Below are 25,505 nucleotides of genomic sequence, written 5' to 3'. Positions count from 1 at the left end.
TAGTATCCGCATTAGTTGCTTCAACGTCCATTTTGAAGATCACTCTCCGATGCCGCGCTCACTCACAAACTAACAACAGAACTTCCGGTCCCGGAGTCCAATGAACATGAGCGCCATGTTCGCGTCACACACGCGGAAATTTGGCGGAAAAGGCTAGATTCCGGCGCCGGTTGTGCGGGTTGAGAGGGAAAAGCCAAGCCTGTTTTCAGTTCCCCGTTTGGCAAACTTCGCTGCCGCGCACAGCTATATATTTCACGCTTAGCTCGGAGGCATATTATACCTTCGTAACAGATGCACAGGAAAGATTTGTCCATGTTCTAAATGGAGAGTCGCATCCGTTCTAGTCGATTTCGAAACAATAGCATCATTTTATTCCTCCTGGATCACTGACCACGGTACCGAAAATCCCACGCGAAATAGCGGCGCAGTTTGACGTTATTCGACGGAATACATGACAAGAACAGACGCCGGATTTTAAAAGTTAAAACGCTATACAAAATCTGGGTAAGTTGCCCCTGTGCATGGCTGCCATGAAAAATATGTCGGAACACGTTCCAAATAACCATCCTAGAACCAGTGTACAATGTTTGCCATTCCCCAATCTCCATTTTTTTTCTTTTGCCAATCAGTCAATCATATTTTCTGCTCTTTGAATTGGCTGGGGCTTTCAAAGGATACGTGGGATGTTATGTCCTGCTGGATTCAGCATGTGATGCTGATTCTGATGATGATTTCAACATGTGCTTCGTCGAGGATCCCTTTGAATAACTAATGCATTATCAGCACAACATAGTTGCCCTTGTACAATCCTGTGCCATACCATTAAAATTTACATGAGGGTAAATCTATTGATTGACAGGTTGGTGATTCGACTACTAGCCACTGCAACAAGTTCGGAGAAGATTCGCAATTGCGAATACGGCAGATTAACTCATACTTAGGGACACCACTCAACTCCTTAACAGTTCATTTTCGTGCCCGGTGGATAGTTCGAACGTGTCAGGAAGGATTGGAGTATTTAAGCGTCTTCATCATGTGTTTGGTAATGACATTACACACGTAACCCGGAAGGGCGTCCCTAGTGAAAAAAAAAAGACTACAGGAAATCTCACAAAAGCTTTCTTACAGAAATTTTGAAGGAATTTTAATGTGGAAATGGAACACAATCCTACAGGTTTTCTGCTACCCTTCCTTGCAGGAATTCGTACAAAATTCTCTCAACCCTAAGAGTTTCTCATAGAACAGAATCTACGAGGATTGTTATATGAAGCTTTGTACGAGATACTTGCAATCTCAGAGCAAAGTTTATAAGCATTGCTATGAGAGTGCAAGTATTTCCTACAAAGCTTTGCAATTCTCATAAAATCTGTTTTATGAGAAATTATATCTGAAGGAAAAGTGGGGGAGATTGAATTAGCAGATATATATTGCACTCTTTATTTAAATCATTGAACAAAGTTAGCGGATACAAATTCTAGACTTTATTTAAATCGTTTAACAAACTTATCATGTGCAGAGCAAATAAATTAACTCTCTGTGGAAGGCACACAGGGGAAACCTTTGTGCTGACAAGGTGGCCATCTGAAATACATAGAAACGTTCAATATATCACCAACAAATACAGTTTGTACCCCTTGTACGACTCGCGTCAAAGTTAATTTGAACACCAGCCTACGAAGCTGGAAGAGAGCCACCCTCGCAGCGCCTAGCAGAAAACAGCACCTGCTTCATAACGAGTGTCACCCCTCTAGCTGTAAATAGATTATCAAAACGCACTCCGCCGTTATTTTTACGAAGCACTACCAGGGTCCGCTGGCCGGAATGGCGTTCAAGTTAACTCTGACATGATCTGTACAGACGCACAATGAAAACAAGCAGGTGCAGCATAATGTGTACTCACTGAAAACAGCTTGCAGCTTCAACGGTGTTAAAGAGGGCTTTGTGTCTGCTCCCCATTTCGCAAAGTGGTTGCATGGTTTGCCGGATGGGCTCCTCCCAAGGAGCTGTTCTTCAGTCCTTATCTGCCTTCGAAGTCTACAATGATGAGTGTCCGCCCCCCCCCCCCCCCCCCAAGCAGGGTAGTGGTGGCAAGGACCCGGACCTGGGCGACGTCGACGCTGAAATTGTAAGCACCCAAGATGTCAGCACAGAGGATGGGGACATCGACAGCCGTGATCAGGAGAATTAACGGAAAGAGTCGACGAGGCCCAAGGTTGAGGGTCAGCGATCGCTCGGCATAGATGGGAATACCGGTGTTATTGACAGCGCTGCGAGCTCCTGAAGCGGCAGGGGCGAACCTGTTGCCAGAATCATTTGTACGTTGGCAGGCGGGCAGATTGGCGAATCTCTTATCCCTGCGTAGGATACGAGGATTCGCGGGTTCGGTTGGCCCATCCCTAAACAAAACTAAGGGTGCATTGTACTGCTTCAAGGCTGAAACGGGAGAAGATAGTTGTGGAGGTGGCTGCTCTGAAAGCAAAGATATATTCCACAAAATTGGGTGATGATGATTAAGTAACGAGTGCAAAATGAGTCAAGAAACTGTGGCACGTAAACAACGGCATCACGATGTGTATAAAAATGTCGTTTTTAACAGTACAAAGGTACGTCATACGGAATGTAGTACACGTCATCCAGAATATAGTATGTCTGTATGTAGTAAACGTCAATGTATGCACGTCGTTGAAACGACCAAGCTTGGCCTCATGCCATATGAGGAAGAGGTATTTCTTTCACGCTATCGAATCATACCCCTATGGAAGCTGTGAAACGAGAAAGGAGCGTGAAAATTCCACAATATTTTTTAGTGTGCTGTCTTGTGTCTACTGTTCCAGATGTGAAGGCTTTTTGCTGGGTTTTCTTTTCTCCTTCACTCTATTGCATTACGAATGGTATTCTTCCGAGCACCATCGGTATGCAATTAAGAGCAAACGAAAATATTTTCACGTGTACAACTGTGTATCTCTATTTCTTACATATGCGGGGCGGCGCAGGTGGGAAGCGCAGGTGCGAGAGGAATGCGTGCGCTCTCTGGTGGCGCCAGGAAGCCTCGGAGGTGATCTAACGTTTCTAGCGAAGGAATCGCACTGGCGCACGGAAAACATTCTGTACCTCAACATATGTATTACTACGTGCCACAGTACAAAGTAGAGCCACGAACTAGTTTATCCTTTCCCCATCCCCACATGAAAGTCCTTCGCCATAACACCCGACCCGTTAGTTCTGACATAACCGTAAATCACTTTTAGGTTGCGCAGGTATAGCGGTGCATAAAAGCATTCACCAGCTGCGCGACATTAATCCCGTTCCCAGTAAAATAATTCAATCAGCTTCACGAACGTCTATTGCATGATGATTTATTGCACGATGATACCGACAATATAGGTTTCGTAGAAGTTCTTTGAACGCACCTCTCGTGACGTCCCTCGCAGACCAATAGAAGTCGCATACAAGGAGGTCTTTAAAGGTGGTGGTTTGATACTTTACGGACTTCACGTTGTGACCGAACTAAGCCACTGCACAAGCAAACACGGTGGGTCATTTTGAATATCGAGTTCTCTCAGGCTATTTTATGATTTCGATTTCCAGTTTTGATTTGTGTCTATAGATCGATTATAAACGTGTAGGCGTCAACCGTGCACATAAGTTTACAACATAGGGAACAAGTACGGTTCTAGGAAGGGAGTTGCCTCAGGACAGAAGCCGCCGACATTTCGAACAGAGACTGTTAAGAGCAGTCTCTGTTCGAAATATCGGCGGCTTATGTCCTGAGGCAACTCAATTCCTACATCTCTCCCGGTTCGTTGGATTTCTACCCATCTAAGTACGGTTCTAGGTATATGTGGCTGGTGCGACCGCACCGTGCCCCGCGCCTCGCGCTAATACCAATCCTGAATTTAGAGAGCATTTTCCGAAATTCGTCGCCATAGGGAATAGCACTTGGGAGAGCCTAACTGAGGTACTCAAAACTACAGTCACGGAACATGGCCGCTTGACCTGGACATAAATAACTGCCAAGGGCATGGGTTTCATAACGGGTCAAACATGAAAGGATCGAGGAAGAAATATTCGGGGAAAGCAAAGGAAGCAAGCCCTCGTGCGTTCTTCACGCCTCGTAGCAGTCACGCTTTCAACCTCATCCAAAGCGACATGACATCAACTTCCACTATGCTATGTCGTTCTGCGGTATAGTTCAGAGGATCTACACATTGTTCGCATCTTCAACAAAAAGATAGGTTATATTGCGAAAGAATGTTATTTCTCTAACTGTGAAACCGTTGTCTGACACACGCTGGGAAAACGGGATCGAATGTAAAGCTGTCACACTCCCAGCAACAGACCTCAGAAATGCACTTAATATGATCTGGCACAAACCACAGACGACCCAAACACCAGAAGTGAAGTGAAGTGTATCCCTTGATTTCCTGTTATCTATAGAAGTTTGTGTTCCTGCTGGTTTCGGGATTTGCTACGATCTGCTTGCACCTGCTAGTGTAGTGAGCAAGACATTACAATGTAGAACGGCTTACCTGGATTCCGCTGTCGTTCAGGTAGATCAACTCACTAATTTCGTCAAGAAATATCGAGACACCGGGTTCAGTTCAACCGTTACTGTTGCAAAAGAACTTGCTCAGGAGCTAGACGTCACCGCAGAATTCGAGTCGAAGAAAACGGAAGTGAACAGAAGTGGAGAAGTGGTTTTGTCGCCGGCAGACACGTTCAAGAATGGCTATTTTTTGCATGCTGTCGACCAGTGTTTGGTGTCCCTGAACCGTCGGTTTACACAGTAGAATGCTTGCATGGCAGCCTCCGCGTCTTTGTTAAATACTAGGGTTTTGGCTGCAATGGACCAGGGAGTAATGCGGGAGAAATGTATGAAATTCGAATATACTCTCTACGTAGCTCGGCCCATGATGCCGCTTATTTTTAGCTTCCATCATTTTTATATCAGGCCCCGCATCGGTTCACAGCACCGGCACCGCGCTTTTTTCAGACGGCCCTGATAGGGAAGTATCTTGTTTCAGTTACAATAAATGGTAACATATTGTAGGTCATGTGTACCACCTTATCGCCCCGCTAGCAGCCTCCTGGAGGGTTGTGGCAATATAGACTGTCTATAACCTATTTAATTATGAAAGATAAATGTTCGGCGCAATGTCAACATCTATTCATTGTGGTGTTTTGATGCCTTTACCATTGTCAGGAAAAAGTGTTGTGGTCTCCCTCCTGATGCAACGAAGAGTAAAGCGATAGCAATCGTTGAACTGCTAAGAAAATGACGGGATAATTTTCAATTGCGCGTAATGGTTTGGAGGTATGGGTCAAATGTAGGAGTGCAACTGTCGTGAGTTATGAGTGACGTAATGCTAGAGAGGATCGTGATGTTGGGTTTGGCGTGAAGAAATAAGTTCCACTGACCCGAATCAGAGGATAACTTTTTCAATCAAGCTGATCTTGTTTGTTTCTTCTTCGTTGTGTACACGGGTTTAGAATACGCATAGTAACGGCTTATGAGTGCTGAAATACGTTATATAATCTTTTCGTCTTTTCATTTTTCTTTTCCCGTTCATTTAGGGGATCTTTGCGGGAGTAGCAGAATTCGTCAGGTGACGAATTCAATATATCCCGTTTTTTTTTCCTATAATCAAACTCAAACTCAACGTTATATAATCCGTGCACTTCAGCCTGTTCAGTCCTCATGCAAATAGAATCGGTACGTTTGAGCGTGTTAGGTTCATAATCAAACTCCAAGACAGTTGTGGGGCCTTTGCCGGGAGCAGGCACCTCCAGCTGCCGTGGGAAGCTCAGCGGAAAGCGCCGCTTCCCGTCGCCACTTGCGTCGCCACTGGCGCAAAAGCTGAGAAGAGCTGAGCCATTCCAGCCGAAACCAGCCAGAGGTGTAGCTCGACGGTCTCAGATTCCGCACAAAAACATAGAAGAAATTGTATGCGTTCCCTTATGGGTGTGTATGTAGGACATAAACTTTTTTCATGAAGATTTTGTTTTCTTGAGCATTAGGGGCGCCTCGAACTTGGGCCAAACATGAAAAAGTGTTGTCCATTCCTTCTGACACGCACAGACGACATTTCTGCGCTGTCTTTGCCTGGTGTTAGAGGGGAAGGGTCCATCTAGCTTCCCGAAGAGCATATGGAACGAGAAAAAAATCTGGTGACGTCGTAAGAGCTCAAGAACAGAGCGCGTTTAGAACCAAGTTGACGATAAATTTTTGTCAAGATACCCTTCTCTCGGGAGCCCGAGATTATTTAAGCTAATAAACTACTGTATGGAGATTAGCTTCACGTAAAAGTATGAAGCCGATCTACGAGGTAAGATTCAAAAGTTTCTGACTGAGCCTATAACTTAAATTTTTTTTGCAGAAGAGCGACTACGATAACGTTTCTGTGTTAATACATTCTCCCGCTCTTCTAAAAGTGGTTTGACCCAAATCACGTGGTCGGTGGCTCACCGCGGCGTTGTATTTTGTAGGCAGATGCATTTAGTACCCGGCGATTGAAACAAATGGCGTTTGTTGAGCAGAGAATTAATATCAAATTTTGTGTTCGCTTGGGAAAGAGTGCTACGGAGACTTACGAAATGTTGAAGCATGCGTACGGCAGTGATACATTATCGCGAACGCAAGCTTTTGAGTGGCATCGACGTTTCAGAGAAGGCAGGCAAAGTGCCGAAGACGACGAACGCGTTGGCCGTCCGCAGACTTCTCGCACTGCTGAACTTCCTTGACTTTCGCTGACTTTCTTGCGAAAACGAAAACAACTGTTTTGCCACATCCTCCTTACTCCCCTGATCTCGCCCCTGGTCACTTCAGCCGATTTCCTGAACTGGCAAGTCGCCTGCAGGGTCGTCGATTTCAATCTGCAGATGAAGTTAAAAGTGCATCGCAGGCTGAATTAAAGGACATGGCTAACAATGGATTCCAGAAATGTTTCGATTACCTTTACAAGCGATGGCAAAAGTGTGTTGTTGCGCAAGGCAATTATTTCGAAGGAGAATGTATTTCAGCAATGTAATTGATAATACTTTTTGAGTTATAGACTCAGTCCGGGAACTTTTGAATCCTACCTGTATATTCATTGTTTTACTAAGCCAACGAGAATATCGACCATTCGTAAAAAAATGACATTTTTCAGATAGCATTTTCACATACATGAGGTCGTCGAGGAAGTGATGAAGAAGTCGTGCCGTTTGTAGAACAGATCCCCTCCTATAATATATTGAAAATCTACAGGTGTTTGTTTTTTTTTTCCTTAAACGAGAAAAATATTCGTCACCATACTCCGCTGCAGGTCATTCATTAGTTGAGGTCTTCTAGGAAGTAAAATAAATGTGTCTTTCTGGAAGACACCCTCTCTCATAACATTTTGAAAGTCAGCACCTGTATTTTTTCTTAGGCGCGAAAAAAATATGGTCAGCGCATTCATATATCCCATCTGTAGGGTAAGGTTTATCACCCTTTAAAGGAAGTCTGCATTCTAGTGTTAGTTCTACTGCGAGTACTCACAGCGGCCTCTTCGTAGCAGCTTCGTCGTTGTTTCTGGTTGGTTGACTCATGAGTCATGACAATGTTACAGTATACACCATCCGCCACTTCTTTATTGAAGAATGTCCGCGAAATGTACTACTTCTCTGATCGCAGGCCGCAATAGAAAGACATAAAATAAAATTGCTAACCTTTGCCTCCACAAACATGACTTTGGCATGCTACGTAGCAGTTCTTTGCCTCATCCCGTGGTAAGGCGCAACGTGACGGTGTTGGCAGAACAGTTTATAAGGTCAGCAGCTATAGGGCTAGCTTGCCAGCGCCCGTATTGAATGCAGACATTCTGACACCTACACAGCTGTTCCTCAGGGTGAAAGAAAGTTTGCAGAGAGTGCATGCGTTGTGGCTCACCGCCGAGGACATACGGTTGGTGAAGAAATTACTGAACGTGAAACACAGCGAGGCATGCTCCATCCAGGGCACCAGGAGATACTGTTACTTTGAGCTTATATCTTCTGTTGAGGTATATGCAGTAAAAACGTCTATTTCCAGTGAAAGAAAGACAGTGCGCGTACATGCGAGACCATAACAAATGACTTCCAAAGACTCTTACAACTGTGCTGACATGCTTTGGGTCAATAGCAATGGTCAGCTGGCGCAATAGGATCCACAGCAAACAGTGGAACAAAAATGATGATAATGGTACCTCACAGAGCGGATGCAAATGCACTGACGAAGTTTTTTTTTAATATGTTATAGGAGGTGGTCTGTTCTTGAAATGGTGTGATCGTCTCACTTGCCAGCGGACTTCAGGTATGTGAAAACAATCATAAATGACGACGAATCTGTTACGTAGCAGCGACTGTAAGCATTAAGTTGGTAGAGCTTGGCAGAACAGCAGAAGGCGAAATTCGTCCAAAGGGTGATAATTGTACCTTACAGACGGGATGCAAGTGCACTGACGAACCCTTTTTCTCGCGTAAGAACAGATACATATGTAGATTTTCGAAATGGTAAAGGAGAGGGTGTCTTTTCACAGGAGAGGGTCACAAAGGAATCAGTTTTTACTTCCTAGACGACCTCAACTAACGAACGACCTGCAGCGGGGTATGGTGACGAAAAATGTTTTTCTAGTTTAAGGAAAAAACAAACCAAAAAAGAACACCTGTAGATTTTCAATATGTTATAGGAGCGGATCTGTTCTACAAACAGCACGACTTCTTTCACTTCCTCGACGACCTCGGGTATGTGAAAATGATATCTGAAAAATGGCATTTTTTACGAATGGTCGATATTCTTCGTCGCTTAGTAAAACAATGAATATAGATCGGCTTCATATTTTTACGTGAAGCGAATCTCTGTACAGTAGTTTAGTAACATAAATAATATCGGGCTCCAGAGAGAATGCTACCTTGACAAAAATTTATAGTAAACTTGGTCCAAAACGCGGTCCGTTCTTGAGATCTTACGACGTCGCCTGATTTGTTCTCGTTCCATACGCTCTTCGGGAAGCTAGATGGACCCATCCCCTCTAACACCAGACAAAGAAAGCGCAGAAATGTTGTCTGTATGTGTCAGAACGACGCGAGGAACCGACAACACTTTTTCATGTTTGGGCCAATTTCGAGGCGCCCCCAATGCTCAAGAAAACAAAATCTTCATTGAAAAAGTCGATATCTACATACACACCCATAAGGGGATGCATACAATATTTTGTTTTCAGCGAAATCTAAGACTGTCGAGGTATACACCTCTGGCTGGATTCGGCTGGAATGGTCCAGCTGTTATTGGCTGCGCCAGCTGCCTTGTTGCTGACTGGCCATCAGAACATTGATGTCGCCGTTCTTCTCGCCGATTGGATGAGAATCATATGATTGAGGAGAGACGTTGAAGACGGCAGACGTGTCCAGTCGCGCTGGTTCACGTCTGCTTGCTTCCCTTTTGCTTTTGCTTGTGTGTCTGCTCCGACCGTTCCGTACTCGCGGACGCTTGCGGGTAGCTTCGGCGACTTCAATGCTTACGATTTAGATTGTGGTGGAGACCTAGCTTGTTACGGTTGGAGAGATAGACCCAGCAAACCAGAGACGTCCCCTGAACATCCATGTCATATCCTGACTCGGAGGTTGGAACGTCCCAGGGAACACGCCACAAATCCCATAGACATCATCTGTACGTCCAGGGGACAAAAAATTAATCCCCTGTTGCACATTCCACGAACATCCCACAAACGTACAGTAGACGTCCGTGGGGTATTCACAGCTTTGAGATCGAGACGACGCATGGATGTTTATTGGGAGCTTGAAGTTGCTTTTATCATCTTCAAATCATATTTTGAAACATTTTGCGAGAGTTGTGTGTGTGTGTGTGTGTACGGGGCTGGTGTCGGCACCATTAACGGACCTGTAACTATAGAGAGTGGCCACCACATAACTATTTCATTCCCTGTTGCCCCACTGTACCCGTTTCTGGTAATTCCCATAACGGACACAGAGCGCGGCGGTTTAAATAAAGCAAGCAGAGAAATGGAAAAGCTCACAGTCCAAAAAGCTTCAAAAGGTACTAGCATTCCCTTTCCAAGAGAAAATAAATACCGTATTGCTTGTCGCGCGAACTTCCGCGAATTCGAGGGTACTCGTCGCCTCTTAAACAAAACGGATGGTGAGCTGTCTAAGTATAATCCGATTATGCACAAAAACAACAGTCAAGTGACGAGTTACGTGGTGTATTAACTCTGCGACAAGGTAACGCCTGTGTTTCTTACTGCTCTTGGTCTGAGACACTCAGTATAGGTTCATCGAAAGTCAAATTTGAGAGTGCCACAGAATTCCACATGCAGAGATGCGGAATTCTGTGGCACTCTCAAGTGTCTCGGACCAAGAGCAGTAAGAAATACAGGCGTTACCTTGTTGCAGAGTTAATACACCACGCAACTCGTCACTTGACTGTTGTTATTGTGCATAATCGGATTATACTTAGACAGCTCACCATCCGTTTTGTTTCAGATGCGAGGAGTACCCTCGAATTCGCGGAAGTCCGCGCGACAAGCAATATAGTATTTGTTTTCTCTTGGAAAGGGAATGCTAGTACCTTTTGAAGCTTTTTGGACTGTGATCTTTTTTTAAACCACCGCGCTCTGTGTCCGTTATGGGAATTACCAGAAACGGGTACAGTGGGGCAACAGGGAATGAAATAGTTATGTGGGGGCCATTCTCTATAGTTACGGGTCCGTTAATGGTGCCGACACCAGCCCCCTACACACACACACAACTCTCGCAAAATGTTTCAAAATATGATTTGAAGATGATAAAAGCAACTTCAAGCTCCCAATAAACATCCATGCGTTGTCTCGATCTCAAAGCTGTCAATATCCCACGGACGTCTACTGTACGTTTGTGGGATGTTCGTGGAATGTGCAACAGGGGAAGATTTTCTTGTCCCCTGGACGTACAGATGATGTCTATGGGATTTGTGGCGTGTTCCGTGGGACGTTCCAACCTCCGAGTCAGGATATGACATGGATGTTCAGGGGACGTCTCTGGTTTGCTGGGGAGTTCCTCCGACAGCGCTACGTTACTGTCCACCGTGGCCGTGTCTCCTTGCATTGCCACTGGCTTCCCTGAGTGGCATTCTTTTTTGTGGGTTTCTTTGTTCTTTGTTCTTTTGGTTCTTTGTACATGACTAATATTGCGCGCTGTTTAGCTTGTTTGAAGCTTGTTTAGCTCGTGTCATGTAAGCATTTCGTGCATTCTATTTGTGGTCCACTGTATTGAAATTGTATTGCATGTATACTACAAAGCGTACGGTAAGTACCAAAGTACGCGGTAAGCGTACTTTGGAACATTAAATACCCTCAAGAGAGACTGCGGTGAACTACTGTGAACAACCGATGTGACTGATCCAGCTGATCATCAGAACAATGGAAAGAAGAAGGACATCATAGGAAATCCTTGGACCGCCAAAGGATGGACGAATCGTTCGTGTAGAAGTCAGCATACTTCCGATTTCCTGTCGATGAACGTTAAAACAAGTTTCGTATTTTCCACTCATGGAAACAAATGCAGATCTATTGTGTGAAGTGTATTATGAGTTACTCGCTATCGTTTGAGGTGTTTCATTGTACCGTGCCGTATTTTGTAGAGTTTGGATACCGCTAATCAGATTATATGTGCCGATTGCACCAAGAGTCTCTTGCATCACAGTCATTCATTTGATGTGATCTACGAAGGCTTGTGATACATGTGCTTTGATGTTCAAATAGGACATCAGCGTGGATTGACTGTGCACAACGCCCTGAGCTGAATGACTTGACAGACTTAGTTCCCAATAATAGACTGCTGTATGACGACCAGTTCACGCTGGATTGCCGCTCGTGCTAGAGTTGGGTTGAAAAGAACAGCTCTCCGTGTTCGTTGAAAAGCAGCAGATCAGTGTTCCCGTGGCTATCGCCGGAAGCCTCAGCTGTACTTTTTGTATATGAGGACTGCGATTTCCTTTAACTGCTATTCAGTGTTGAAACACGTAGTGCTCCAGTGCAGCCTGTTGCAAAACATGTGTGTGTAGAAGGGATGGGTCAACCGAATCCGCGAATCCTGGAATCCTCGAATCCTAGGCAGGGATTCAAGACTCGCGAATCCGAATCCCAGTGCCCAAAATGGCGAATCGAATCTTTCGAATCCACCAACCACGTTCGTTTGTTTGTTTGTTTTTTAATTAGCGCTTCCGGTGTCCGCCGAAAGCCTGATTGGCCTGATCCGAATCCCAGTGCCCCAACCGGCTAATCGAATCTTCAGAATCTACCAACAATGTTCGTTTGTTCCTTTTTAAAACTGGCGCCTCCGGAGTCTGTCGAAAGCCTCTTTGCCCTAATCCTCATCCCAGTGCCCAAAACAGCGAATCGAATCCACAAACCACGTTCGATTATTTCTGTTTAGAACTGGCGCCTCCGGAATCTGCCAAAAGCCTGATTGGCATGATTCGAATCCCAGTGGACAAAACGCCGAATCGAATATTTTGAATCCTTCAGCCACGTTCGTTTGTTTCTTTTTAAAATTGGCGCCTCCAGAGTCTGCCGAAAGCCTCATTGCCCTAATCCTCATCCCAATGCCTAAAACGGCGAATCGATTCTTTTGAATCCATCAACGACGTTTGTTTGTTTCTTTTTAAAACTAGCGCCTCCGGAGTCTGCCGAAAGCCTCATTGGCCTGATTGGAATCCCAGTGCTCAAAACGGCGAATCGAATCTTTTGAATCCACAAACCACGTTCGTTTGTTCCTTTTAAAACTGACGCCCCAGGAATCTGTAAAAGCCTCATAGGCCTGATCCGAATCCCAGTGTCTAAAACGGCGAATCGTCAGTCGTGACGTTGCCCAATTCTGTGAGGCCGACAACGGCGAGCCCTTTCACCACCGTCACCACCACCAGCACCGAATCCACCAACCACGTTTGTTTGTTTCTTTGTAAAAGTGCGGCTTCCGGAGTCCGCAGAAAGCCTCATTAGCCTGACCCGGGGCGCGAAAGAACCACAGCATAAAGCTCCGACATTACAAGTTTAAAAGTAACATATTTTTGCTTTTGATTGTTTCTTAGTTCTATGGCAAGAATTCAGACACGAGAGGTTATGTATTTCCTGTAGTTGATGAACAACATGTTAAATAAATTACATTTAAGAAGTAGTATAAAGGGTTCGTTTTCTCCTGAAAATGAACTATTATTTAATTTGTCTCTCATTAAACAAATATATCAAATTCTGCTTCAAAACACTTTTCAGTAGAAGCGTTTTTTGCCCCTGGCTCTTTCAAAAGTTTTTAAAGAAAGGATTCGAAAGATTCGAGATTCGTAATGTTGGAGGGTTCGCAGAACCTTCCTTGGATTCGGATTCGGATTCCGGAAATTCTTGATTCGTCCCATCTCTCACATGTAGTGTTACTTTCTTAGACAGTTCATTAAGAAAAATAAATTTGTGATTCATAAACCTTCATATGTTTTCGTTCCTTAACTTTTGAGCAAAACGTTCCGACGTTACAAGCAAGCGCAGAAAGAATATTCGCGAAGTCAGCGAAGCGGGAGCGAACGAAAAACCCCAGGGGAGAAGAAAGAGGAGGTTAGAAGAGGATGTGCATGCGCACTTCACTCCGGACCTGCGTGCTGAGAAGCGCTGTGAATGGCTCCTGGAGATCATATGGTTTGAAGGACCACCATTCCGGTACCACCAAGTTCCGGTGGCTGCCTCGAGTGACCGGGTATCCCCACGAGCGACTTTATCTGGCGAGATGTCGGTAAAGGAGAGCGAGGAGGATAGCACGCGTCAACGAGATATCGCGGAATAAATGACAAGAGCGTCCGAATGACGTCTGAAGTGACGGTGGAGAAGTTGCTCAAAAACGCAATGGAGGTCGGCGCTCAACGCAGCGCAGCTAGAGGACGCAGTTTCTCTTCGGAAAAATTCTGTGGAGCGCGTACAGAATCTTTTCGCGAGATGAGTGCACGAGAAGACGTGACGTTGATCACGTGCACCCAGCAAACCATATCGCCGCTCCTGTCACCCTAACGTCTCCGCCGAGATCTCGCCCGAAAAACTCGCTCGTGCGGATACCCAGTGAATGATGCACAAGTCACACTAAATTATTTTGAGATCAAGAAGGTAAAATAATACACAGTCCAGCTTGATGAAACGTCGTCAAGAAAAATAATATCGAAAGAATGAAGCACGAAGTCAGAGTTACTATTTAATACGTGAGCTTTCGGGCAGAGTCTGCCCTTCTTCAGACAAAATAAGCTGTTAAAACATTGCTTATATAAGGAGTGGGATCGGTGAGACAAAGAACCAAAGAACAAGAGAGAAGCAACGCAAGGATGAAATCACAAAGAACAAAACAGAAGGCGATACACTTGATAGATATCTGACGCCAAGACCGTTGCCTTCTCAAGACCAAATCTTCTCCCTTCTGGTTTTTCGTTCGCTCCCGCTCCGCCGACTTCGCGAATATCTTTCCGCGCTTTCATCCAACGGTCTTGGCGTCAGATATCTATCAAATGTATAGCCTTCTGTTTTGTTCTTTGTAATTTCATCCTTGCGTTGCTTCTCTCTTGTTCTTTGATTCTTTCTCTCACCTATCCCACTCCTTATATAAGCAATGTTTTAACTGCTTATTTTGTCTGAAGAAGGGCAGACTCTCCCCGAAAGCTCAGGTATTAAATAGTTATTCTGACTTCGTGCTTCATTCTTTCGATATTATTTTCTTAAATTATTTTGCCATGTATTCCGAGAGCCATTAATTTTGATGATCTGAAGCATGCACATGAAACCTACGGGGAGGACGACAGGCCTAACTGGATTTACTGCGACGCGTAGACAACGGCCATCAACATGGGACGTTCAGGAAGGACCGTTTGTTTATGTCGGCAGGCCCACGCCACGGCAAAGCAAGACCTCGCTCGCCTGCTTTGGCGGTCTCGCTTCCTAGATGTAATATAACGTAGAATTGCAATGCCCACATGTGCCTCGTGATAACCTCACCTAGCAAAGACGCCCGATGCTATGCTTTACTCCACGTCTCACAGATGCGCAGTCGCATGACCTGGAACTATATGGGGTGCCCAGAGGGTACGCAAGCGACCCTCCGCACCCACAGAACGGGAGAAGATGGGCAGCCAAGTTGAATACCCGGTCATAAACTCTTCCGCACCCACGGTTTTAGTGGCGCCATCTATCGTCCGAGCGAGTTGTCGGCACAGACCCCAGGAATTTCCGAGGGGGTAGCTCAATAATGCTATCGCATTACAAGAGTAGTACCAATATAGCGTGAGGAAATGGGCCCCGAACGAAGCTGCAGATCTGAGATCATTTTTGTTACTCTGTCAGAAGCGCGTTTCCTCTCTTGCCCCGAAATGCGAGGTAGAACAAGGGTGGCTGCCTTTATTTGTTTTCGTCGTATGTTACGACATGAGAGAAAGCGCACTTCCTGCGTAGCAATGAAAATGGCGAGCATTAAAACTTGTACTAAAAACGATATTCGATTAAACTTCGTCTTCGCACCACGGACGAACTCTCGCCATGAGCAGTATACAGACGTAGCCATGAAGGAAAGAAAGCAGGAAGGAATTGCGACATGTGTTTAGTATCCCTTTCTCACCGACTTCAGGAACAATTGCATCGAAATCGGCCTCCAGACTGTACGGGAAGGGCACCGGAAAATCTCAGGCAGCACAGGGAATAGCTGTATAAGAACCGGGCGCTGGCTGACCAAGCAGAACCGCCAACGAGCGGGTGCTGGGTTCACTCGACCAAATGTCGGTGCTTGGTGCAATAAAGTCATAAAGAGACAGTCTGGGGGCAGAACACTGGTTATGATACTAGAGAGAAGTTGCCATATTTTTTTGGGCCTCACTTCGGGGTAACCTGCTTCAAGCTTGAGGATGTGGTCAGTGAAAAACCAAACTCGTATTATGTCACCTATACCCTTTGGTGTTTTTACGCATGTTTTTTTTTTTTTTTTTTGTTGTTGTTGTTACGTACTACCTAGCGCGCCACGTAAATTTGTTGATTAGGTAGTACTCGCATTTCTTTAGTCTGTCTTCGCATTTCCTGGTATCAAAAGAAACTCTCGCCTGGAACCATTTGCTGAACTTCCATTTCGCCGTGACCGTCGGCACTGCGATGATTTGTCATTAAACCATCGCCATGCTCCCAACAGAGCGGCGCAATGAGCAGAGCGTGCGCATATGATAGATTAAGACTCAGTTTATCCGCATCTTTCTTCCATTCAGAGTTCGTTGCAGCCAAAGCGTCACAAAACACCGTCCTACAGGCAGGCTGATGGGACAGCGAGATAACCGCTGAAAAAGTTGGACCTATCCTGCCTAAACGCCTGTGCCTGCGGGACGCCTGGTCACTAGTACCGTGTTGGATTATGAGTGTCTGGAAGCTGCCATATACAAAGTTCCATTCAACCGACCTCTCTTTCTTTTTCTTTTTTTCATAACAAGTCAAGCGGGCCACATATACACGTCCGGTTTCGGTTTTCCGGTTATGTTGGTACACGAGTGTACTTGCAGACAACACAGTGATGTGAGACCGAGACAAACGACCATGGACCGTTTCGATGTTCTGTAAAAGGTAATCAATAGTTCCTGTTTCGAATTGATGCACTGCACCATATATAGCCGGTAACTGGTCACAGTAGCGTCACGACTGCGAAGGCGCTTGCTCTGAATTTACAGACACAAAAAGAAACGATTGCTTCCTTCCGTCCTTCCTCCATTAGTCAAGATGTTGTATCAAAGAAAAGATATCGTTGTATACAGGGTGTTTATTTTTGTCCTGTACAGAATTTTTATGAAAAAGCTATGACTGCTACATAACATAAGACTACTATGACTACTACGCAAACTACTTGAACATACTACCAGAATGGGCTCTCGTAGACTGTTCATCCCTCGTGGCTGACTGGTTAGTTTTGGTCTATACTTTTTTGCACAAGAAATGACCACAACGGGTCCAAGTAGACTGTTCATCCGTTGTGACAGACTGGCTTTGTTTTGGTCTGTATCTTTTGCATAAACACACGGCCAGAGTGTGTTCAAGTACTCTCTTCATCCGTCGTGACTTTCTTGGCTTGTTTTGGTCTGTATTTTTTGCATAAACAAATGACCACAGCGGGTCCAAATAGATTGTTCAACCGTCGTGACTCACCTCGTCTGTATTCTTGCATAAACGCACGATCAGAATGGGTCAGAAGATTGTTCATCCGTCGAGACTTGCTTGGTTATATTTGGTCTGTATTTTTTTTAATGAACACATGACCACAGTGGGCCCAAGTCGATTTTCAAACGGTGGTGATTCACTTGGTTAGTTTTGCTGTGTACTTTTTTTGCATAAAAGTACGATTAGAATGGGTCCAAGCAGACTGTTCATTCATCGTGAGTGCATGGGTTTGTTTTGGGTATTCTTTTGCATAAACACACGACCAGAATATGTCCAAGTAGTTGTTCAACCGTTCTGACGTACTTGGTTAGTTTTGGTATGTAATTTTTTGCGAAAACACGCGACCAGTATGGGTCCAGGTAGACTGTTCACCCATCGTAGATTGACTTGGTAGTTTGCGGTACTTTTTACATAAACACACGACCAGAGTGTGTCCAACTAGACTGTTCAGCCGTCGTGAGTGACTTGGTTATTTTTGGCCTGTATTTTCTTTTTGCGTAAACACACGGCACGGTGGCGCTATGACGAAAACAAACATTTTTATACTTTGCATGCCACGGCGTATGCCTAACCAATGCATGAGATGCATTTTATTTCGTACTTTCCTGGCCGATCTCGGGCATTTTATAAAATGCCTTGGAATTCTATTGAACGCTAGGGAGCTTATGAAGGTTTATTAAATAAAAAAAGACGAAAGGCCAGCCAGACAGAAGTCGGCTTGCTATTGAAAAAAAAGAAAAAGAAGGAAAAGGTAAAGAAAGGAAAACAGAAAAAAGAGAGAAAAGAAAGATAAACCACACATACCGCCACATCAACACTGGCCGTTGTTAAGGTCTGTAATTTAGAGAAAGTGGAGGTGGACAGTGGTGACAGCCCACTGGGCAGGCTGAGGAACGCGACACACTATGGTAGCGAATAAGAGAGTGCTGTAGCCAAGTTGGGGTACACGACGACGGAGGGCGTCACGGTGGAGAAGGTGTTGCCGGCAGTGTAATGTGCAGTGAGGGATATCAGCCGACACTCCACAGCTGGTGCAGAAGGGAGTGCTTGGTTGACCCGTTTTAAATAGAAGCAGTGGCGTGCGGGCGACGTTGAGGCGGAGGCGGTGAAGGAGCGGTTCCTCCATGACGAGTGCAGCAACACGTAATAAAGAAGTCCACCGAGAGGTCGATTGACTGCATGCGACTGTTGTAGGAGGCAGCCTCTGCTCTGAACGCCCGGGCACGAGCAGCTGACCGGTGGCGGATTGACAGACGGCAGACACACACAGTAAGGAACAGATGTACAGTGCTAGTAGTCACAACCGCGGTAGCACGTCGTGCAGCCGCATGTGCGGGGGAGTTACCGGATAGGCCCACATGCCAGGGGATCCACCGCAGAGAAAGAACATGACGATTGGCGCAGAGCCGACTGCATGTCTGCATAATCATGCTGGGTAGATCAGCATGATGTTGGGGAGGGAAGACAGCAAGTGGAGGAGGAACGGCCCCCTGTCAAATACTACGACCCAGGACTTCTCAGATGGCAAGCCAGGAATATATTCTAGGGCTGCCATGGTGGCATACAGTTCCGCCTCAGTACAGGACACGGGGTAGGGCAACGTGTCGGCTTGTTCATGATACGTATTTGTGATGTAAATGCATCCCCGTCATGTCAGGCATTACAAAGGCATGGGTGAAGATTTGATGACAGCGTGAGTAGGTAGAGTTGTATGTGCCAAGGGGAGCTGATGGGCTACGCGTAGAGGAATTTCGTGTTTTCGAAGAAGGTACAGGATGCCGGATTTAGCACTCTGCAGGTAGCATATACACACCGTACTCACTGCGCAGATTCCTCGTAGCGCTTGAGAGGCATCGAGAATTGTTAAATGCTTTCGTGTTGATTCTCAATGTTTCACGTATTCACTCGAACGAAACTGTGATGCAGTGGTTACTGAACGATTAACTTTGCTCGCCTATACGGAAGCACCACACCTGTCGGAAGATTACCTTTCTTTTCTTATCCACATTATCTTGCCATTTTTTTAGAACATTTTCTTTAGAAAATATCTGCATAGCACCTAGTACTTTTAAGAATGAAGTCTGAAATTAGGCCAATTGCGCCAGTTTGCATAGCATGAACATGATTGGGTAAGCAACGCCGAAAACAATATAAAGACCTTTTACGCTACCAAGGTATTTCTCATTTCAAATATCAATCAGAATAGTTCAGTGCATGATGGTTTATTCTCTCCAAGCACAGTTGTTTGCTGATGGAGTGATGCCTTTGATATCTAGAGGAGGTGAGCCGAACTCATACTTTACATACGTTATGCGGCTCTCATAGGCACCGGACACAGGCTAGATGCCGCCCTAGTCGCTTAGGCGGCAGCGCCAGGTAGTGGGCGCTCATGCAGTTTTTGCAAGAGACAAGCAGACAACGTAGTCCACGCTTTGTATTGTGTCAAAGTGAAAGTAGTTTCGTGCAGCGTTATCGGCGTCTAAGTCCGTCCACACGTGACAACACAGAATGTGCCGATTATTATTTCCACTGGGTTTGTCGAACTTCAAGATTTTGGTAGCTGCATCATACTGCATCCCATTACCCAGTAAACCACGAATATCCTGGAGACGTCCAAAATGTGCCGTAGACATCCAAGACGTCGAGACATCCTATGTACGTCCCATGGATATTCGTGATTGGATCCAAACTATGTCGCAGATGTCACAACTGTAGCTATGTTCCATGGACGTCATATGGACGTCCAGTCTGTCTCCTCAAAATATGTTTGATGTTGGGGATATCCAATTATGTACATCCCCTGTACGTCCCAAAGCGAATATCTTGGGTACATCGAGATTTGGATATTCTGAGGTGATCGCATCACGAACCAAAAAGTACGTGCAAACAGGGGCTAAATGACGTTTCTCAGAAACAAAGGGCGGTCCTGTACAAGATTGCAAGATTTTGCTCCTTCCAAAACTGACTGTCTATGTTACATTGCTACATTGAGTACTTATTGTGAAAGAGGCAGAGATGCGTGATTCTGTGGCACTCTCAAATTTGACTTTTGATGAACCTTCTGAGTGTCTCAGACCAAGAGCAGTAAGAAACACAGGCGTTACCTTTTTGCAGAGTTAATATACCACGCAACTCGTCACATGACTGTTGTTTTTGTGCATAATCGAATTATACTTAGACAGCTCACCCTCCATTTTGTTTCGGAGGCGAGCAGTTCCCTCGAATTCTTGGAAGTTCGCGCGACAAGCAATATATAGTATTTGTTTTATCTTGGAAAGGGAATGCTAGTACCTTTCGAAGCTTTTTGGACTGTGAGCTTTTCCATTTCTCTGTTTGCTTTATTTAAACCGCCGGGCTCTGTGTCCGTTATGGGAAATACCAGAAACGGGCACAGAGGAGAATCAGAAAACGAAATAGTTATGCGGTGCCCCCTCTCTATAGTTACGGGTCCGTTAATGGTGCCGACACCAGCCTCCCCCCCCACACACACACAACTCTCGCAAAATGTTTCAAAATATGTGTCCGTGCGCACGGATCGTAAGGTGGCGCCAATATTCTCTGAATGTCCGATTGTCCATTAGTTGAGTTAATGGGACGTCCCGTGGATGTGGAAAAAGCAGGACAAATGGCCAAGCATTGCACGTACAAAAGACGTCTATAGGCTCTGTGCGAACCTCCCTAGGGTATCCGAATGTCACGCTCAGGATGTTACATGGACGTCGCTGGGATGTAGATGGTTTACTGGGTAAAAGCGCTAAAATGACGGCAAAAAGACGAAAACAAACAGATAGCTCTATCTATGTGCAACAACAACTTTATCGCGAGATGATGAATGGGGCGCTACTTGTGTGTTTTAGTTTTCTTCTTGTCATTTTCGCGCTTTTAGCAGGGTGCATTTTTGGCACTCTTTTGTGATTTTTTTGGTGGAGTCCAAGGTAGGGTACTTGAGTACTTGATGGGAAAGTTCTCGGGAAAAAAGTGCTTTAAGTACGGTACAAAGTACACGATTTAAAATGTACTTAAAGTATTACTTGAGTACTCGGTACAGCAAGTACAGCCCATCACTGCCTGTATCCACCCTTACCTTTCCCTAGCTCGATGAATTAACAATGTCGTTAACAACAAAAAGAGGCAACATTGCGTACCTTGCATAACGATCGTCAGAGAGAGGTCCAGTTGCAGCTTTATACATCGTTGGGAATATCGAGGGGCAATAAGCTGGGTGGCCCTCTTCGTTCGACTTTGAGATGCCCACAAAGTGCTTGCTGCATATTCTTGAGTGAGGTGCCACGCCACCTTCGCTGTATTTAACATTTATTTAATTACGTGCTGCCGCACCCAACCACACACCAATTTGTGTGTGACTTTGACATGCTTGTGTTTCGGCGCAGGGAACCAGTATTTACGTGCCTCCGGCCTTCCGACAGCCGGCATGTATCCTATGAGAAATGCGCAATCCACCGCAAGAGGCGCCCTGGTCGGGGCACGTTCGCCCGGTGCATATAGTGAGAACGCCGTTTCTTTTTCTTTTTTCCTTTTTCTCGATGCTCACTAGTCTGTTTTGGCATTTTAATGTCCGTATCACAGGTTTGTGATGACACAAGCTTTTCTCTTGATCCCATTACACACACACTTACGCATCTCCAGGGTCAACGGCGCACCTGGACGCGTATTTACAATTCCTCGCCGGTTCGGCACCTCAAGGAGACTTGGAGGAGGAGGGCCAGAGACTGCAGGAGAAAGGCGCGCCTCGTAGACTGGAAGAGAGGAGGTAAATTAACGGAGCAGCCATGTGCCCTCCTCGCCGCCACCGCCGCCGCTATTTGGGAAGATGGCGGGGGAACGGTTTTGCACTGGGAGCCCCTGGAGTGGAGGTTAAGTTAGTAGTTCAGTGGTAGAGTCGTTCCTCGTCTTTTCTCGTATTTCCCTCTTGGCGATTCCTATCTGACCACGCCCGTGGTTGGGTGTGAGTTTGACAAACTTAAGTCATGCAGCACCAAACCATTAAATGTTTTTGCGCCGCATTATTAGAAACTGGGATATCCTTAAAAATTGAGAAAGCATCAAAACAGTAAAATTTTGACCCGGTGCTCCTTCCCCGTGTTGCTTACGATACCACCCAGAGATTTCAATACCCCCAGCCCCTTGTTTCTGTAACCCCCCCGCCCCCCCCCCCGAAAGTTCTTAGATTGCCCAATACATCTTGGGGCTAGCAGTGCATATAGCCATGGACATGGTATCCATTAACATGCCGCTCCCCCTGGAGGCTCGGTACACCCTCCTTCCCGCCCACCCCCAGAGGTCGGCTTCTGGGGAAACTACTGATCGACAAAATGGCGTATATGTAGACAGGCTGGTGGGTGAACTCCATAATGTAAAAGCCTGAGTCTGGGCACACAGAGTGAAGACACGAACACGTGTGTTCGTGTCCTTCTGTGTGCCCGCAGAGACTCAGGCTTTTACATTATGGAGTATAAACTACTGATTCCACCACTCGCCAACAGCAGTTTGGTGGAGCCCTCATGAAATGGATGTAGTGCAGCAAGATTGATGCCAAATAAGATATATCCTTCGAATAATCCTTCAGACTTCACACAATATCCAACATTATTATACCGCCGTCATGTATGCATCATAAATACAAAATCTATTCTGGATTCCTTTCTTTCTAATTTAGGTACAACGCAACATTCCTATACGATCAGGAAACTGCACTGGCTTTTTGTTGATAGTAACGATGTAGCAGTGACGCCAGATTCAGTTCTTAACGTTGTTTCCATATCCGCTCAGCGTGCTGTCGTCTTTTCTATTGCTAGTCATGAAAAAGTGGAGCAACACTATTGACGCAACTGAACTTCGAGTGCAATTCTGCATATTTTGTTATTGTAAACAGTATTTTGATTTTGTGGCCCGTCTCAAGGACACTCCCAAAGGTCAATGCGGCAAGCGACTTTGTTTCAGTTTGAGCAGTTGATTTATCCAGCTCCCTCTAACACGCCATTAACACCCCCAAATGTTTCGCAACACTCCCTCAATTTGTTTTTGCTGTGCCCAGTTCCACTTCCAGTAATCCCCTACTACGGTAGCTGTATCTTCGTTTGAGCCGACTTCGCCGAATGCTATACGTCTGGATACGACGATGTAAGTACGTTTTCAACTCAAATCGAATGCTTTTTTCAGTGTGCTACTGCGTCAATTATCATGCATACGTGTACATACGTAGCGCATTATGCTAAGACAAACTATATTCTTATAAGGTATGTGAAAAGCGTGAAGTGCATTTTAACCACTGATTTTAATGCGTAATACCAAACCGGGCTATAAGCATCACATTTGCAAGTACTGGAAGCAATTCAAAGGAATGCTCCATGGCAAAGTCGAATATGCACATGCATGTTTAGTGACTTTACACAGTAAACTTTTTTACACCTTTTGGGTGTAAATGGCTTGTCCCATGGCGCACACCTTTTTGGTGTTGCCTTCACACTCAAGTGATGGGTGTTTTCTAAAACACCCTTTGGTTAAGTGTATTCCTAATAAAACGCACTTATAATGGGCGTTTAAAATAAAAAAAACACCCTTCAAATGGGAGTATTCTATTGAAAACACCTTTTATGATGGAATTGTTTTCTGGCAAATATTCCCTCGCAAATAGCTAGTGTAATACAAGCTTCCGCGGCAGCATGCCGAGACGAGACTAGTGGCCGAGATATACAGTTTGACTTCTTGCTTCTATGGCAAGCACTAGCCTGAACACGGCAGACTTCCAGCCGTGGTTCCATCGTAGAAACTAGACTGGAGTGCAATGCGTCGCAGGCACGCCTCGTTAGCTTGATAACACTGTGGGACCAACGTGAGTGTCGAGGTTTGAAGAGACCTGGGTACCCTCAGTAGCCTATAATGGCGTGTCGGATGGATCATATACTGAAATACAGTTTGTTGGGACACGTTCATTACATGTGGTGGGGCAGGACACGTTTGTAACGGTGACGGGAATGCGTTTTGCAATTAACACCCACGCTTGCAACGAGTCAAAGATATCAGCTAAATTCCTAACATCCTTCCCTGTAAAATACTGTTTTTTTAACTCAGGTTATCGTCTATAATGTGATTACTTGCTGAGCGGAGCTGTGAAACCAGCGTAATTTTTCTCTCGCTAATTAAAACACCGTTATTAACACCATATTCCCGATTCAAATGGGGTGTAAAAAATGTATATTGGACATAAACACCTGTTTCAACACCCCACTTTACACTCTGAATGATCGACATTGGATAAAACGTGGTGTATGTCCATATTACACCTTCAGAAATGCTCTTCTTGCACCCTCTGCGGGATAGAAAAGGGTGTTTTTATAAGAATACACCTTTTTTGAGCGAATAAAGGTGTAAAATGATTTACTGTGCAGATAGAGTAGCATTGCACCATCCACAATTAAGGCTTACACATAAAGCTCACGCACAATACAAACAAAAACTAGTAGTAATGTATCGTTGCGCTTTTATGTGTAGTCCCACCATAATCGGACTGCATGTAATGATACATACTAGTAGCTATACTCTGTTGTGTATACACCATTTTTAGTCTTGTCATACCCTCGACAGCAATAAATAATCTATACATATTTTTTCTCTTTACTTATTAATAATCTGAGGCAGCTGCACATGTGTATCTTATATTTGAATAAGTCAGAAGGAGTTTAGTTGTACGGTAGCCTACGCAGTGGCTGCGTAATGCGCACCAAGTGATTCTTCGTGGAACAAAAAAAAAAGTTATCCTTATGCGTTTTGTAACCACTGCTTTGTTTTGTCTTTTTAGGTTCTGCAGCATACATGAAATTTAAGGCTGCTGTAGCTGTACCTCATCGCTTGAAAGACGACTGTCATGACACAGTGCCAAAGTCTGTGGATCCTTCCCCTGGAAAGAATGTTTCAAAGGTTGTCCCTATGTCCCCACAATCTCTTGTAAATATTACATTATAAATTATTGGCTTTGTCCGTTGCAATAAATGTACGTATGTGCAACAAATTACACCTGTTCACATCTTTGCCTACCATGCTGTAGGACTGGGTGAACCGTCAAGTGCACCCAGGTGTATTAGCTTAGTTATTTCAGAAAAGAATATTCACAGTAGGAATTTTTCGTTTTCGGAATTATGACAGAAAATTAGGGCAAACATTTTTATTTCAGAACATGCACTGCAGTTCCACATCCCAATCAGCATTTGTGTCGCACATACCAAAGTGTACTGGAAGCTGAAGCATGATGAATAACGCAAGCACGACACAGACGGAAAAGGTACG

General features: G+C 45.0%; 1 protein-coding gene across 1 annotated transcript; it reads left to right on the top strand.

Moving 5' to 3' along the window:
- The first annotated feature begins 2,138 nt into the window (after window positions 1–2,138).
- On the top strand, window positions 2,139–25,224 carry LOC135384696 (uncharacterized). Its single transcript, XM_064613885.1, has 6 exons — window positions 2,139–2,219; window positions 3,394–3,532; window positions 8,258–8,311; window positions 21,593–21,706; window positions 21,849–21,972; window positions 23,257–25,224. Exons 1-6 carry the CDS (start codon window positions 2,139–2,141, stop codon window positions 23,285–23,287), a joined length of 543 nt encoding a protein of 180 aa, XP_064469955.1. The 3' UTR covers window positions 23,288–25,224.
- The last annotated feature ends 281 nt before the right edge of the window (window positions 25,225–25,505 follow it).

This window comes from Ornithodoros turicata, chromosome 2, assembly GCF_037126465.1.
Source record: "Ornithodoros turicata isolate Travis chromosome 2, ASM3712646v1, whole genome shotgun sequence".
Taxonomy (NCBI): domain Eukaryota; kingdom Metazoa; phylum Arthropoda; class Arachnida; order Ixodida; family Argasidae; genus Ornithodoros; species Ornithodoros turicata.
The sequence above is the reverse complement of the archived record's forward strand: the minus strand, read 5'-3'. Positions and strand labels throughout refer to the sequence as shown.

Bases quoted from the DNA above. Each gene is read 5' to 3' on its own strand.
- LOC135384696 (XM_064613885.1), top strand. From the start codon at position 2,139: ATGTCAGCACAGAGGATGGGGACATCGACAGCCGTGATCAGGAGAATT. The intron at 8,312-21,592 runs GTATGTGAAAAC...GTTTCGGCGCAG, and splicing joins CACTTGCCAGCGGACTTCAG to GGAACCAGTATTTACGTGCC. The intron at 21,707-21,848 runs GTGAGAACGCCG...ACGCATCTCCAG, and splicing joins ACGTTCGCCCGGTGCATATA to GGTCAACGGCGCACCTGGAC.